Here is a 16,366-nt window from a genome sequence, read left to right as displayed (position 1 = left end):
CATCTACAATGAATGACTTATAATTTAAACTAAATACAAATCTAGGTGATGCCACAGGATTAAAAAAAAAACATACAGAAAGGGATAAGAGCCAACATATAGATGGGTGACAAATAAAAGGAAAACTAGTGGCTATGATATGCTGTGGGGGACATTTTGCTGGAATAGTTTGGATCCACATGTCTCTTTGAGGGAAGGGTCACTGCAAATCAATACAATGTTGTTCTGAGTGATCATCTTTATCCTATGATGAAACATTTCTATCCTGATGGGAGTGGTCTCTTCCAGGATGACCATAGACAGTCACCAGTCACCAGATCTCAACCCAATTGAACAGAGACGGGTGTTGCAAATTAGCATCCACTATAAACACTGTGACACTTTGATCAGACAGCTATTTCAGTCTGCCTATGTATATTGTATCTGTCCCTATTAAATAAATCATAATAACCTATGAGAGATTTTGGACCAACCATGTTAGATAGTGCTCTCCTCCACCATCATGAAAACACTAAATGAGGGAATATGTTTTGGAAGAATAGTGTTCAGTTAGCATCAATAACAAGATGCACCGGAGCTGTTGTAGCAGAACATGGTGGCCCAATACCTGACTAAGACACTTGATGTTGGTTTTTCCTTTCATTTGTCACCGGTTTGTAGTTTGTATTTGAACTGCATGTATTTAAATGTGTCATGCTCACATGGAACAACAGGAATTAATAAATGCATGAAATCAAGTAATTTAAAAGTTTTCTTTAAAGAACAATTAATTTCAATTAATTTCACAGTTCAGATGGAAACAATATAAGGACTACAGAGAAAAGGCAAATAAGATACGGCATCCAAGCCAAACTTTAGGGAAGATGTACAAGAGCTACAAGCTGCCAAGAGCTTTTTTCCAGAGTACACTTCCATCCACAAATGTATTCTTGGATTTGAATGTTTATTTGTATACAAGAGGGTTCAGTTTAAATTAAGCAGATTCGTTTGATTTGAAGAGGATATATATCACATTATTTTTTTATAAATAGCCAAATTGAGCAGCAGCATCTCAAATTTTAAACATTTTTATTAATGTGGTTCAATATAAGCAGGACACATTTAAGCGCAGACAATTTTTAATAATAGGAATTCAGTCAAAGAAAAATAGGGTGAATTACATCTCATATCCACACGGAAAGCTTAAAATTGATTGTTTACATATTACACACAAACACATTATGACATTTAGGAAATCTAACATCGTTTGAAAGGAAAACCCTACCCTTGAATACTTTCACAGTTATTCCAGGACATGTGAGTAAAGAGCTGAGGGTGGTGCTGCTGTGTTTCTCTGTGTATGACTGAAGCTTCCGTTACTGTGAATTTGTTGTTCTGTAACTGTGAATTTCTTGACTGTGTGTCATTTATTCAATTTATCAGATTTATCATGTAATTCTTACTAAAATGCAAACCTGAAATCAACCATTGAGGACTAATTTTAATTTGATGGCTGGAAAACATTTTCTCAAACTCAACTCAAACTGCGTTGATAGAGATATGTATGTGACGCCATGTTAGCCAGATACAGAAGGTAAATTACCACTTTGATTTTGATTATAATTTTAGTGTCAAAGTATTTTAGGGGGTATCTTTCCCTCAGTCTACAGTTGTCTAATCCTGGGATCACTCTCAGCAATTTACAGTCTTCAAAAAATGCTAAAACTAGTGCTAACTATAAATAGTTATATACAATCATCTTTGTACATACTGATATAAACTAAATGAGGAGAAAGGAGGCTGATATTTAAACTGACCCACCTTGAGAAAGCTTAGGAGCAACTAGTACAACTAAAGCAAGTTAATTGAATTGAACTGAAGTGCGTTAAGTGGAGGGCCACACGTTAGCCTCCACGATGCTGTCTAGATGCTGTCTAGACGCAACAAAAAAAATCTCTCCTTTATTAAACTTTGCTGGATTAAGCTCCCCTTTCGTGGTTATCCTGTATTATTATTATTATACACCAAGAGATGTACTATCTGACAGTCATCTCTTTCATGTTGCCTTGGCCTTACTGAGAGGGAAGACCTTCAGCCACCACTCTTTGGATCATGCCTTCCAGAGTAGCACAAAACAAAACAAAATAATAATCATTTGTTAAGCTGACAATGACTTTTCATCATCTCTGTTTGGTGAAAGGATAACAGCTTGAGGTGGACACTCAAATTTCAGGGCAGAAAAACTCTACCTCTTTGACAGGGAGACGTAAAAGTCTTACATCTCATCTAAACCATAATCCTCCTCAGGGAAGTCTCCCACAACCACATTCAGGGGCTTCACAAATGCACCATATTTGTTCTCACATTCAAAATATCGCTTCCCGTCAACACTGTGGAGACATAATTTAAAAAAAGAGTCAAATGCAAAAACACCAAGACAAATCTATTTACTACGATCAGCGAAGACATGATAGTACTCTTACCTGCCATCGTGTTTTCCCATCGGCTCATCGTACTTCACACCCACCCAATAGCCTGGCTTGAAATCTGCTGTACCTGTAAATCAACATGAGAACAACACTCTTTACATCAGCTGCTATTGTTATTGTTGTCAGCTGAGTTATGAACCTGACTCTGCTTTTATAAATGTTTGGAACTGGCAATAACAAGAGAAGACAACTGTAAATTTGTCATTTCTAGAGTATTCAATTTCAGTGATTAATTGTAAGCAAGATTGTGTGTTTTTAACCAGTTTACCGTGTGTTATATGTTGCCATAGATTTTAGTAATCAAAAGCTATTAGTAAAAATGATCTAATGATTTCAGTAAGAAATTAGAGGGTGGGAATTCGTATTTTATCTCACTGAATAAAATGAACAGCCATATATTACTTGAAGTCTGTAAGTTTTATACGCAGCAAGACAGTTTTTGTTTTGTTTTTTTGGCTCTGACTTCCAGCAAACTGTATCTGAAATCACACAATGACTGTGACCCTGTTTAAACCTGGCATTAACATGCATCTCAGGAGATCCAATCACAAGTGGGTAACGCTAACTACAAATGTAAATGACTGCCAAGACGCATTTTGATCCGATCACATAAACCACCTGCTGAGGTAGTCTGGGATGCATCTGACCACATATCTTTTATAGTGTAAACGCTCATGTTTCCCCAGCAAGGAAACAACAGATAAATGCGTCATCAGTGCAGGTGTTTTGGTGAACAGCTGAAAGAATGGAGATGAGCACAGATAAACTTGTTGGAGTAGACTAATCTGAACAGTTGGAATAACCCGTATATGTGTATTAGTTATTGAAACATTTTTCTTTGCTCTTTAGCCTGAACTAAAAACAAATGTGGCGCTTGTCTGACTGACGTAATAACTGTGAGTGTGGCCCTCTGACCTTCTAGCAGAAGTAACGTAGGCAGCAACGTAATCTGGACACAAGTGATCAGCTCGACGCACATAATAGAGACAGATGTGAATCTCTGATGTCCACTTATGACCGGATCACCCAGGATGCGTGTTAATGCCAGGTGTAAACAGGGTTAACTATGGGTTAAATGGAGGCAATGTATATCCACATCTGAAGGAATATGTAGGATTTTTTAGGCCTTTCATACACTGTTCTTTGATCCTCATGTTAACAACAACTAAAGTCTGCGAAAAGAGAAAAAATTTAACAACAATACACAAGATATATTGAAGCAGGCAGTTCAGCAGTTATTTCTTGTCCCCTAAAACTCAGGGGACTATGGATAAAAAGGGCCAAATTCCTACTGTGTAATGGGTTTTCATCACCATTAAGAACAAAAGGCTGCTCTGTTGGGGAGAAAATCCTCAGTAGCAGAAGATTTACACCAAATAAAGTAAACCAGATAAGCTTTAGCCACACTTACCAACATACATGACTGTGCCAACCTTTGTGGGCTGCCCAGCAACCTGCACTTGACATCGGTTGCCAACCGAAATGGCATCAGCAGCAACCTTCTGTTCCTCCTCCCGAGCAGCAGCATCAGCTTTCTTCTTGGCCATTTCTTCTTCGTTGAAGCGACCGACACGATGTTTCTTCATGAATGACCTTGCTGTATCTGAGGGAAAGACAGTTGGATAGTACTAAACAAAGTGTGGTCTAAAACAGACTGTAAATGCCACAGAGGCTGTTTCGTCAAATAAGGTCAAATAATTTCTTTTGCAAAATGGTGTGAACTCAGACCTGATTATCTTAATGTTAAACTTTACAGCTGCAGTAGCTCCATATGGTCATAAAAATTAAGAAATGTGTCTTAGAGAGTTAATGTTATGAGATATTAATTGGAAACACACACTGTACCTGTTTTCTTTTCATAAGCATCATCTGAGAGTTCAAATTTCTCCACTTTGGAAACATCAGTAAACTCCCCCATCTGGCCTCCACTTCGATCAATAACCTGTGTAAAAAATTTGATACAGGACAAGAGATAGACAGATTCTTTTTAAAAAAGGAAGAAAATAGTTATGTTTTATGAAAAAAAAAATGTGGTGTGGGTAAAATGTTCTTCAAATGTTTTTTACCAGCAAACTTTAAATCAATGACAAATTCACTAAGAAACATGTAAAATCACATAAAGTCTTGGAAGCAAATCTAAACTGCATAGTAGGACTGGGTATCGTTTAAAGAATTACGCTATCAGTACCAATCAAAGTACCCTTAACGTGAAACTGATACCAACTGAGTACATTCGATACCCATCATACATTTTGTGCACTTGCTTTTATCCCACCTAACAGGCGTGTAGTGTAGTCACACTTTAGAGTGTTTAGGTGGCATCTTGGCTGCTGAACTGCTAAGCACTCAATTTCACAGAGATTTCACCACCACAGACAGGTAGTAGCTGCTGTGGCAGTGAGCCAATCATGTTGCAGTAAATAGATGAACGTGTGTGTTGATTGGCTTTCAGCAAGTCCTTTCAAACAGTAATATTTTCTAGCTCTGGGTGCAAAAAGGATCAATTGTTGGTATCGTTGGACTGGAGACATTTCAACTGTATCGACTGAAATAAATCGATACAAGCCGTACCGCACAGCTATGTACATACATGTATTCTGCAGTCATCGTCCACAGGATATGAACCCAGCAAAGCTTCATTGTCATCCATCTTCTGCAGGAACTTGTCATTTACGCCGAACAACTCCAGGTCCATGACGGAGGGAGATGCACCCATAACCATCTCCAGTTTCCCCTATACACAGTATAGAAACGAAATAAAGCAGCTATTACAATGAGTATTAATACATTTTAAGCCATTGTTAGTAATGCCTCAATACTGATATTGCCACAATATCGTATTAGGATGAGTACTGGTGAGTTCACAAAATATTTACATAGTGATTTTTGATAAATAGTCATCATTAATGTGGATATAATGACTAAGTAGGTAAAGGCAAATAATAAAACAGCTAGAACAGCCTGGTATAATCAGAAAATGATATCCCATGATATTATGATATCCAAAATACAAGTCTCATGTCAAGATATTGATAAAATATTGATATATTACTCAGCTCTAATTGTTAAAGCTGGTCTCTTGCTACATAAAGAAATGTAAGTGTAGGTTAAGTTAGTGAAAAACCAGCAGTAAAGCCAGCTTGTGCATATTTATGTAACATGTATATTGGATGGTGCAGTGTATAATAAACTGAGGCTCACCTTCAGATCTGCGATGGTAATCCCTCTGTTGAACCTGCGCTGCACCTCAAAGGAGGAGATGGTGCTGGTGAGGCGCACATTCACAGTAGGTTTGGTAATTACTGTCACTCCACTGTCCATTTTTCCACGCTGTTTTTTGACACAGTTTCTGGTCACTGAAACACTGAGAAGAGCAGACAATGTGACACATTTTCCAATAAAACTGACACACAAACACAACTAACAAACAACAAGGTTCCCACACATTTTTACCAATGAAATGTCAAAACTTTTCCATAACAGATCACATATTAGAATATATTAAAAAGCTAAATATAGAAATCTGTATATTAATATTAAATGAATCCAGTGATTTTTGACATGGTAAAAGTGGGAGGTCCATGTTCATGCACCTCATACAGCCTGTCTTATATCTGTTATCTTTGATATCAGAGCAGGCTATCCCTAATTCATAACTTTTCCTAACCATTTCCAGGCCTGGAAAAGAGTTTTTAAAATTTCATAACTTTTCCAGGAATTTCATGACTGTGGGAACCCTGAAACAAATACTGTCCCGTTTAAAGTGTTCCTAATATTTACTGAGAAAGAAAAGCTAAGTAAAACTCTGATTGAACTCTGATACTTACAACGCAGTACCAATAAGTGTCTGTAATTACCTGCAGAAATGAGGGCAACGCCTGCTCCTATATACAGAAGTTACTTGTTTGCTATGTCTGTATTTTACATTAGCACATCATCCCACAGTATTGAAATTACATGTTACTTATGTGTAGGACCATCTTTCTCTCTCAGGTTTACTCTATTTATCAAGGATGCTAGTTTAAATTTAATATTAGCTGCTGTTTGTGTTGCTAGCCTGCAGAAACAATCACATTAGCTACCACAAAAAGGTTGCCATAGTTACTTACAAGTACGTTTATTTTCCCTCGATGGTAGTTAGAAATCCTGTAAAAACTGCCGTCCGTATCTGTATTATGATTTTAACGCCGGGCCACTGATACATACATGAACATTACGTTATATGTTTATGTTGAAAATAAAATGGTGCAACAAGCCTCGCTGCGTGGTTGAATCTGAAGACTGTAAGCGCTTCCTGCTACGCCCAGTTCTAGTGCTTTCTACTCGCCCTCCAACATGGAAACCACCAATCATATCGAGGAGTAAAGGAGTTTAGCCAATGGCGTTGCGATACGAAAGAAAGAGGCGGGCACATCAGTAGAATGACACAATTAGTAACCAATCGTCAGACAAGATTAAAAACGACCGCTTTTAGGTGACCACACGATGGCGCTATCCTTCAGTCTAAAACCATAGATGTGTAGTATAGTGAAAGGAAATAATCTTAGTATCCTAATCTTAAAACTTTATCTCTTTAATTTCATTTTACCTTTCTTCTGTCTTTTTAATCTAGTTTCACTTTATTCTCTTATTCTCTTTTATTTTTTATTTATTTATTTCTCTTGCGTGCATTGATCACATTTTTGTCTTTTAATTTGTCTTTTGTTTTTGTTCTCGTCATTTTTATTCCTTTTGTTTTATGTTGTCACTTGTTCTGTCTTATTATCTGCTTGTCAATCAATTGTAAAGCACTTTGAGCTACGCTAGCCTGTATGAAATAGGCTATATAAATAAAGCTTGATTGATTGATCGATTGATTGACCACAGCTCAACAGGAAAACTATGTCTGAGGAAACAGAAAGAGGGAGTTTGATGCCAAAAATAGTAAAGTAAATGTGGCAGATATCCACTTGATATGACTCAAACTCAGACTTCTGAAGCCTCATATAAGCTTCAGCTAAACTTTTAAATGTATTTTTGCACAAAATGACTGTGTGGACACACTATAGACTTTAGCCTCCATCACTTACATTGAAAGCACATTTGAAGGGGACCTTTTAACAACCAGTATGAAGAGGAGGAAAGGTCACAGCAAGGGAAACCTCTGTGTCAGTGTTCATATGGACAGCTGACTTGAGAATTGTGAATCTATCCTTTAATGTACTGAAAAACATGCAGGCTTATTGTGTGTTATGGATAATTTGAGACTAAAATATGTTTGATTTGTCAGTTGTGAATACTCCATTAGTAAATTCCCAGAAAACTGTCTTATTTCTTTTTTATTTTGTCCTGCTGCAGTTTGATAGAATACAAATTAAAATATTAGAAAGCTGTCTAAAAACAAACCTAATCTTTTATCATGGACTCCCTATACTAAACCATAGTCTTCCTCAAGCATATAAAGCAGACTAGAGCATGTATGGGCAGAAAATGAAGATCAAAGACAGTGGTGAGCTACAAACAAACACCAGACAGGAGGGGGGCTGAGACAAGTCTACAGCCCGACAGCCAAGATTACATTCTTATGGCTGTTGATGGAAATAGAGGTCTTCAAACCTGCCTGGCCTCGTTCACACCTCGTCTGCTGGTCACACTCTTGAATGTGTGGTATGCGTATACTGTATTATATCATAAAGAATGTGGTAATATCTGTCTAATGCACAATTTATTATGTCTGTGGTTCAGTTTAAAGACTTCACATTAAAATATAACTTTTCAGTTTATATCTTTATAAAAGAGGGGACAAAAATCAAAATAAATCATTCATTTTCTGAACTTGTCCTGAGACCTTTATCTGAAAAACAATAAGCATCTCATTTTTGGTTTCATTTAGTGTAGACTTTACTTAGGTTTGTTAATCCCTGGAAAAAATAATGTGCACAATGAACTTCTAACAAACACAGTACCTCTCTGTTGCATTGCCACCAGTGCAAATTAGTGTTGACTTAATGATATTTACTGAGAGTAATTGCATTGCAGCAATGCCTGACCTCAAATTCTAGCAGGGATCATCAGAGTTAAAACTAATCCCTGATATGAAATTTAAACAGTTTTACAGTCTAAATTAACAGTCTGAGACTTAACATGCTATCAGATCACCATCAGCAAACGTTGCGCACTGTGGTTTATATTTTACAGGAATCTAGTGATATACCATTAAAAAGGAATCAATATATGTGTTGTAGCTGGTGCAGTTATATTTTCACAATAATAATGTGTTATTGTTTATTGATTTTTGGTGTTGTTGTTTTGTTTTGTTTTACCTATAACATGTATGAACAATGACATAGCAGTCCTACCAATAGCTTGATGAAAAGAAAGATTCAACAAAATAAGAAAGGCTGGAACAGCAAAATAAAGAGAGCAAAATAACATAAGAGTTTACATTCATGGGATTTATAACCAACCAGAACCAGATTACATAAAAATGCAGCAAATGTAAAAGTACACATTATGCACAATTGTCCTTTTCAAACAGTTCATATAATTTTTTCTGATGTATTAATAAATATTTTAATGTTGCAGCTGATCTGGGTGGAGCTAATAATAACTGAGTTTGTTTGTAAAAATCTAGTAATTAGTTAAATAAATGCCCTCTGAGATGGAGTAGAGTAGCAGTAACATAACATAAAAGTATTGAAGTAAGTATTTCAAAATTGTACTTTTGTAAAATCAAGTGTCAAACTTTGCAGTTGGATGCAGGTTCATGATTTGTAACTTAAAAAGAAATAAATAGTGTGTGAAATGATTTTACCCAACAGCAAATCAGCAAACTCTACTTTACTTTGGTAGTGCTAATATATTATTTAGCACAATAATATAAAGAAAAAAATGGTGACAAATTAAAGAAACTCAAAAATAATAGCTTTATGGTAAAAAAAAATCCCCAGTAAAGTAAAAGAGTTCAAAATAGTGCATACATTGTCATCTTTACATTCAAATGAAGTGATTGTATTTTCTCCTCAATTATAATTGCAGGTATTGATTTGCACAATATATAATTAAGATAAGATACTGTATAATCATTGTATGCGAACAAAAACATTTTTTTTTGGTGACTGTCACACTGTGACACAAACAAGGACAAACAACATTTATTATAAGTGTGGTAGCAAAATGTTGATGACACAATGAAAGACAGCAACGGCTTTTAAAAGTTCAAAATAGTGCCGTTATGGGTTAGTGTGAAAATCTCAAAGTCTTTCCAAAATGTGACACTCTTTGTGCAACCACAGAACAGATGTGTTATACTTTCTTCTAATTATAAACATCTAAAAATCTTCAAACATACATGTTACATACATATGATCCACGATCCTGGGAACAAGCACATGGAATCAAATAAATAATAGTATACAACTGAGCTTTGTGAAATAGTTTGTGTATGTGTAATAAAGTTCTGCAGCTGTAGAAATGTTTGGTGCATGTGTGTAAAAAGTTTTGTAGTTGAAGGAAATGTGTGTATGTGAAACCTCACTGTTGGAAATATTTTTGCACACATTTGAATAACATTTCTACAGCCACATTTACATTTTTGCACATGTGCAAATTATATCTGTATGCACGAAATTTTACACACATGCACAACATATTTCTACAATTACATTTTTATAAATGTGCAAATTTTTATATGTGTACAAAACTTTTCCACACATGCACAAAACACTGCTACATCTGCAAAACTTTATTACATTATTATTATTCACAAACCATTTCACAAGCTCAAAATATTTATGACTCTTGTTTAACCCATATAAACCATGCACAGTTAATATGTGTAGAATGAGAGATTTTCCACATGGAGTTATTATCCTTGTATTGTAGAGACATTTTGTAATATTGGTGCATAGTGTCTATCTCACAGCAGTTGGAAGTAACTTTGAACAAAGAGATTAAATGAGGTTGGTAAAAAGGGGGCGTAGCTGCTGGTAGTCTGCAGGCACATTCGTGGTTTGGTCGGTTGGCGGAGAATGGGAGGGAGGGAGAGAGAGGGGAGGAGGAGGAACTACTGGAGGAAAAAAAAGTTAAAGTAAAAATGGCTTCCTTGTCTTTGGAGTCTACAGAACAATCTGAGAACAGCCCAGAGGAGCCAGCGGCATCTGAATACAAAGACGAGAAAGATCCGCTGCAAGATTCCGAACAATTACTCCAAAGTTTCCAGAAGTCGGCTCTGAGTTTTTCCACTGACCAAGTATCATGTCTGTGCGAGGCCCTTCTGCAGGCGGGCAATGTGGATCGCCTGTGGAGGTTTCTATCCACCATACCTCCTTCGTCCGAGCTGCTACGTGGCAACGAGACCCTGCTGAAGGCCCAGGCTCTGGTGGCTTTCCACCGGGAGGAATTCAAGGAGCTGTACGCCATCCTGGACAGCCACGACTTCCATCCGTCTAACCACGGGTTCCTGCAGGACCTGTACCTGAAAGCCCGCTACAAGGAGGCGGAGAGGTCCCGGGGCCGCAGCCTGGGCGCCGTGGACAAGTACCGGCTCAGGAAGAAGTTCCCCTTACCCAAAACCATCTGGGACGGAGAGGAGACTGTGTACTGCTTCAAAGAGAAGTCCCGCAACGCGCTGAAGGAGTGCTACAAGAGCAACAGGTACCCGACTCCAGACGAGAAGAAAAACCTGGCCAAAGTTACCGGACTGTCCCTCACACAGGTCAGCAACTGGTTCAAGAACCGCAGGCAGAGGGACAGGACCCCGTCCGGGACCCAGAGCAAGAGGCAAGGCACCCCAACACAAACCCTGCACACATATTTCACACATTACACTGATTTCTAGCTCAGATTTGATCACATCCATAAGTCATAGTCAAAGCAAAAGCTGCTTTAGAGTTTAATTTGTTTATTTGAGAGCACTTTGTTTCTTTGTATTGTGTTTCATGACAACAGTAACTCTGAATTATCCTTGACACTGAAACCGTAGTGCTAAACAAAGCACTACAGGCCTGCACAGCCCACAGAAACAAGTGTGAACACTCTGCACCTCAAATGAACTGACCTAACAAAAACAAAGTGCTGCATCCACTGAGAATAAGGACAGAGGAGCTGACTTCTGACAGCAGTGAAGCCACACAGGTCTGAGACCAAGAGCATGTTGCTTTGTTATGAAATGTGAGATCCAGGCCCCCACCATCAGATTTCCTGAAACCCTGCACCGCTGCATGGGCCCTGCAGAGCCGGGCTAGTCGAGGTTAAATACTTATATCAGGGAAGGTGAAGATGGGAGGAGGGATTCAAAAAACTCCTTAATTGTTTTCACACAGACTGAAATCACATCATGCAAAGAGGGAGGGGGAGGATTGTGAGGAGATAAGAAGGAGCAGAGCAGTTTTATCTTATCAGACTTCAGGCTTTGTGGTGGTCTGGCAGACGGTCAATCTTTACGGACGACCAGGCAGCTGTACTTCCTAACACACAACAGGCTAAAAACAGTTCCTAGGAATTAGATCCAGTTTTGTGATCCTGTCTGGACAGAGAGAGTTTCATACTGATAAACTGCAGAATGTGGTTGTTGAAGAGAGCCAGAAAAGGACGAGAAGGGTTAATAATAAATCTGATGGGTTGATATCTTTGCAAGCATACCACAATTTAACCACTGAATAATCTACTCAACACACTGGTGGACAAACACACATGCAAAAATGTGTGTTGAACTAGATACCAACATGTAAAGTCTTGTGTCCAAAACAACACATTTATATTAATTGTCTTTGTTTATAATTTAAAAAAAGAAGCTTAAAGACTATGGCTGCAACTAACAGTTATTTTTATTATTGATTAACCTGTTGGTTATTTTTCTTTTTTTTAAATTTTTTCCTAGTTTATTGTCATAGAAGACTTAATAAAGCAGAAAATATTCACATTTAAAAAACTGGAATCAGAGAATTTGGCCTTTATTCTATAAAAAATGACTCAAAACAACTAAAAGATTATCAAAATCTTGCTGATTATTATTCAGTCAATTGTCATATCGTTGCAGCTCTAATAAAGTCCTTTTGACTAAAATCGAAGAAATCAAACAAATACTGAAACTGGTTTCTATTTACAGTTCTGTTGTGGTTTATTTGTGCAAAGTTAACCTCAAAGACAATACATAGCTTGTGTTTATGTTTAGGTATGTTCAATTTAAGCACTGAGGAGGATTTATTCTTGTGCCCTACCCTCAAAAACCCCTCAAACGACACACATCTGCCTTTTATTTGAATCCTTTGTTGTTCTGCTGTTTCAGTGAATCTGATGGAAACCACAGCACTGAGGATGAGGCAAGCATGATGGACGACACCCCTGACAAACCGGACGAGACTGGTGGCTCCACAGCCTCCATCATCTCTCTCTCTGCAGTCCCTTGCAGCACAGGAGGCCAGCTCATCCTCAATGGCTCCAGCGGTTTCCTCACAGCCTCGCAACCATTACTACTCAATGGAAATTCCCTGATTTCCAGTACTGGAGCTGGTGTCATAATCAACGGGCTAAGCTTGGGTGATTGCCAGACAGTCACACTGAGTCCTGTTCCCAACTCTCCTTTGATACTTAACGGGGCTCAGGTTATAACCAAACAAAGTATCAGTGTGCATCAGCAGCAGCAGCAGCAGCAGCAGCAGCAGCAAGTCGTTTCTGTGGCCGAGCAGGAGGTTTCAGCCATGGAGGCCAAACCACACAGTCTTCCAGCAGTTGTTCTTAGCACGAACACCACACCAGTCTCAAACCCACCATCAATCATCTCTCTTCCTATGCAAACAAAGACAGACGGTGGCAACGCTCTGGATTTCATCACTGTCCCTGACGAAATGGTGACCAAATCAGAAGGCAGCAGCCAGACAATGTCTTCCTCTTCGTCATCTTTATCTCCCTCTTCACCCACTCTGTCCTCCCCATCCAGCCTCCCTTCATTGGTCTTAACACAAAACACCCAACGCCAGGAGTCCCTCACACTCCCAGGCTCTATGTCGTCAGCAGGCATGGTCATCTCCAGCCCTGCCATGTCTCTTCCCAGTCAGCAAGGCGAGTATGTTGTCTTTGCCACTGCCGGCTCCCAGTTAACCCCATCTAGCACTGTGGTTTCCTCCAGCCACGCCACCCCTCAGGTCTTCTCCCTGCCCCAGGTTGTGCCCTCCATCCAGGGTATACCAGTGTCCCAGCTTGTTCAGCACTCTTCAGGACCCCACGTTTCCCAGTGCCCCCAGTTGGTCCCAGTATCCCCCCTCACTTCACCACCTCCTCCATTCCAAAACCCCCAGACAATGAACACAGATGACAGACTGGCACACCAGCAGCAGGGTGCTTCAACCACGCTGGCTGAAGGTGCTACAACCATAGTGTCTATCTCACAGCCTCCCAGTAATCAGCTCCCACAGCGAGTGACTCACCAACTGGGAGAACATACCATAAACCCCACACCCAGCAAAATCCAGGGACCGCAAGTTATTTCCATCTCTTCCCCAACTCAAGTGGTCCCAGTCCCGCAGGGCAAAGGCGCCACACCAGCACAGTTAGTCCCCCTCTCTATGCCTCAGCTGGTTCCAGTCTCCTCCATCCAACCTTCCTCCACCATCTCTTTCCCCCAAGTGGTACCTGCCAGTCCCTCTCTCTCCATCCCTTCTGCAGGAGTGCCCCTACAGATCCTGACTCAAGCTCCTACAACTGGAGGGGTCACACAGGGTCCTCTCAGGATAAACCAGCTGAGGCCCATTCAGAGCGTGGGTCCCCCGACTAGTGTAGCCCCTGGTGTGCAGTTGCTCAACTCTGGGATCATTCAGCTCCCTTCTGCCTCTCCAGGTACACTGAAGTCATTATTTTGCAAATGTACAAAGTTTATGCCTCGATGTTTATTGGATGATGCATGTTTTTCAGTCTTTATATGTTGATGTTTTATGCACATGATACTATTTTTCAATAGCAATCTAAACACAAATATTTAATTACATGGATTAGCTGATGTAGAGGGTTGCAACACCAGCTAATTTTCATCAAACATCAGTCTAGAAATTATTTTCTTGATTATTTATGTGGTCTATAAAATTTCAATACGTCAATATAATGAAAAATGTCCTAGGTGATTTTGTCTTTGCTTCAGTTTACTATCACGTAACAGCTAGTCACCACAACTGAGATGCTGTAATTTTTGTCTAAAAAATATTTGAAATGATAAATCAAGAATGAAAAATATTCCCCAATTAATTTGGTCATCAGTTGATTCTTAAACTAATCATTTCAGCTCTACAATGGGTATTCTACCTGTAACATAACACATGAAAGAAGCTTTTCCTTAAAAAACTAAAACATTCGGTTCAGTCATAAAACAATGGAGCAGCTTTCACTGTGGAAAGGCAAGGAAATTAACAGGTTGTTGGTGTAGAATAAAATGAACCCCATACCATCAGTTTTCAAATAAAAGACCTACAATATCAAGACATACAATATCTTAATAAATGCCTGTAATTTGGTCTAACTTATCAAGTATATTGTGTTACACAGTCTTGATAGTCATAAATGTATCTCTTATCTCTGCTGTAGGCAACCTTCTCCTGGGTGGGAGTCCCTATCTCAGTGTCCAGCAAGGGAAGCTGATACTGACCATCCCAGCAGGCATTCAACTCACCAGTTTGCCTCTGAAACCAGTCCCAGATCCGTCACCCATCTCGGCCAATGGATTGAGTCCCGTCCTCACCCCCTCCACCATTGCTGTAGCCTCCCAGCCTTCAACCACCTCAAGCCAAATCCCCATCGGCCTCACAACATCCCCCCTGAACTTCATCAACTCGTCTCCACCATACTGTGCAGCAGAGACTGGGATTTCAATCAGCCAGACCCCTGCTATCCCCTCCCCTAATCAACTAGACCATTCAGTCACCTCCACAACACCGAACACTCTCATCCCAGAAAGCATGCTTACCCTTAGCCCCATGTACAGTGGAGTGATGCCCAACACCCAGCTGTCCCAGCCAGCCTGGAGCCCCGTGCCCCTCTCCACCTCGGCTAGTCTAACTCTGTTTGATGTGCGTGGGAAGGGGGACCTACCTGTAGACCCAGCTTTGTTAGGCCTACCTGGAGGAGAGTCGCTGCTTTTGGGAAGTCCCTCTCCAGAACAGGATGTGGAAGCCAGCTCACCACTAGGGAATCCAGAGGAGATGGATGGGGACTCTAAGATTCTGACTCAGCTCCAGTCTGTCCCTGTGGATGATGAGCTGGGCTTGTAGACTGTTTACTTTGCCACCTGGCAACCCCACGTCACTAAAAACAATGAAACATACAGTAGATGAAAGACTGCGCTGTTGTTTTTGTTAGTGAGCTAAAAGATTTTATATCACACTGTCAATCCTCTATGACTGATATGTCTTTTGCAGTATGTTGTTTTAGGTTCTGACGTGTAGAACAATGATGCTCTCCTAGTAAGGCCTGATACCATCATGGCCTCAGCTGGCACTTTTAAAATGAATCCTTTGGTGCTCTATTTCCCATGGATGGTCATGGTTATATGGGATATTTACTTACTGGTTAAACATTGTAACATTGGGAATATTCCTCTGAGTTATGCTTGTGAATTTTAAAACGTTTTGACTAAAACCCACACGTGCCTTATCTGGTTTATCAGATCCAGACAGGGGAACCAACATGGATTAATGTGCTTGGCCCACATCTTGGTTTCCTGGTTTCCCCGTTTTTTTCAGCTCTTCTCTGCGGTTTTAGGGTTTTAGACTGCAGATGAAAATCAGCTGTACATGGAAAAGAAGCCTGTGTTTTTTTTGTTTTGTTTTTTGGCAGCAGTAGTTTGTAGTGGATCCACCACAATAGCCATTCATCAGACTATGTGGAAAAGGCACAAATCTAGAAATAGATCTGATCCAGAGTGCTTGGTTTTC

The 16,366-nt window shown here is 39.5% G+C and overlaps 2 protein-coding genes across 2 annotated transcripts; one reads left to right on the top strand and one right to left on the bottom strand.

Moving 5' to 3' along the window:
• Positions 1-1,051: 1,051 nt before the first annotated feature.
• Positions 1,052-6,744, bottom strand: tbcb (tubulin folding cofactor B). Its single transcript, XM_053321304.1, has 7 exons — positions 6,578-6,744; positions 5,670-5,832; positions 5,059-5,202; positions 4,314-4,410; positions 3,880-4,071; positions 2,463-2,535; positions 1,052-2,369 (listed from the first exon to the last, which is right to left on the bottom strand). Exons 2-7 carry the CDS (start codon positions 5,787-5,789, stop codon positions 2,255-2,257), a joined length of 741 nt encoding a protein of 246 aa, XP_053177279.1. The 5' UTR covers positions 5,790-5,832; positions 6,578-6,744; the 3' UTR covers positions 1,052-2,254.
• Positions 6,745-10,531: 3,787 nt separating this feature from the next.
• On the top strand, positions 10,532-15,922 carry six5 (SIX homeobox 5). The gene is made up of 4 exons (XM_053320716.1): positions 10,532-11,228; positions 12,736-13,075; positions 13,109-14,282; positions 15,021-15,922. Exons 1-4 carry the CDS (start codon positions 10,543-10,545, stop codon positions 15,701-15,703), a joined length of 2,883 nt encoding a protein of 960 aa, XP_053176691.1. The 5' UTR covers positions 10,532-10,542; the 3' UTR covers positions 15,704-15,922.
• Positions 15,923-16,366: the final 444 nt, after the last annotated feature.

Source organism: Scomber japonicus, chromosome 6, assembly GCF_027409825.1.
Source record: "Scomber japonicus isolate fScoJap1 chromosome 6, fScoJap1.pri, whole genome shotgun sequence".
Classification (NCBI taxonomy): Eukaryota; Metazoa; Chordata; class Actinopteri; order Scombriformes; family Scombridae; genus Scomber; species Scomber japonicus.
This window is presented reverse-complemented; position numbering and strand designations above follow the sequence as displayed.

What these genes read in the sequence shown, in the direction of transcription:
- tbcb (XM_053321304.1), bottom strand. Translation starts at nt 5,789, where the DNA reads ATGGACAGTGGAGTGACAGTAATTACCAAACCTACTGTGAATGTGCGC. An exon ending in TTACCATCGCAGATCTGAAG is followed by an intron (nt 5,203 to 5,669) that starts GTGAGCCTCAGT and finishes TACTGTGTATAG; the next exon opens with GGGAAACTGGAGATGGTTAT. An exon ending in TGCTTATGAAAAGAAAACAG is followed by an intron (nt 4,072 to 4,313) that starts GTACAGTGTGTG and finishes TCTTTCCCTCAG; the next exon opens with ATACAGCAAGGTCATTCATG.
- six5 (XM_053320716.1), top strand. Translation starts at nt 10,543, where the DNA reads ATGGCTTCCTTGTCTTTGGAGTCTACAGAACAATCTGAGAACAGCCCA. An exon ending in TAACCAAACAAAGTATCAGT is followed by an intron (nt 13,076 to 13,108) that starts GTGCATCAGCAG and finishes CAGCAGCAGCAG; the next exon opens with CAGCAAGTCGTTTCTGTGGC. An exon ending in GCTCCCTTCTGCCTCTCCAG is followed by an intron (nt 14,283 to 15,020) that starts GTACACTGAAGT and finishes TCTCTGCTGTAG; the next exon opens with GCAACCTTCTCCTGGGTGGG.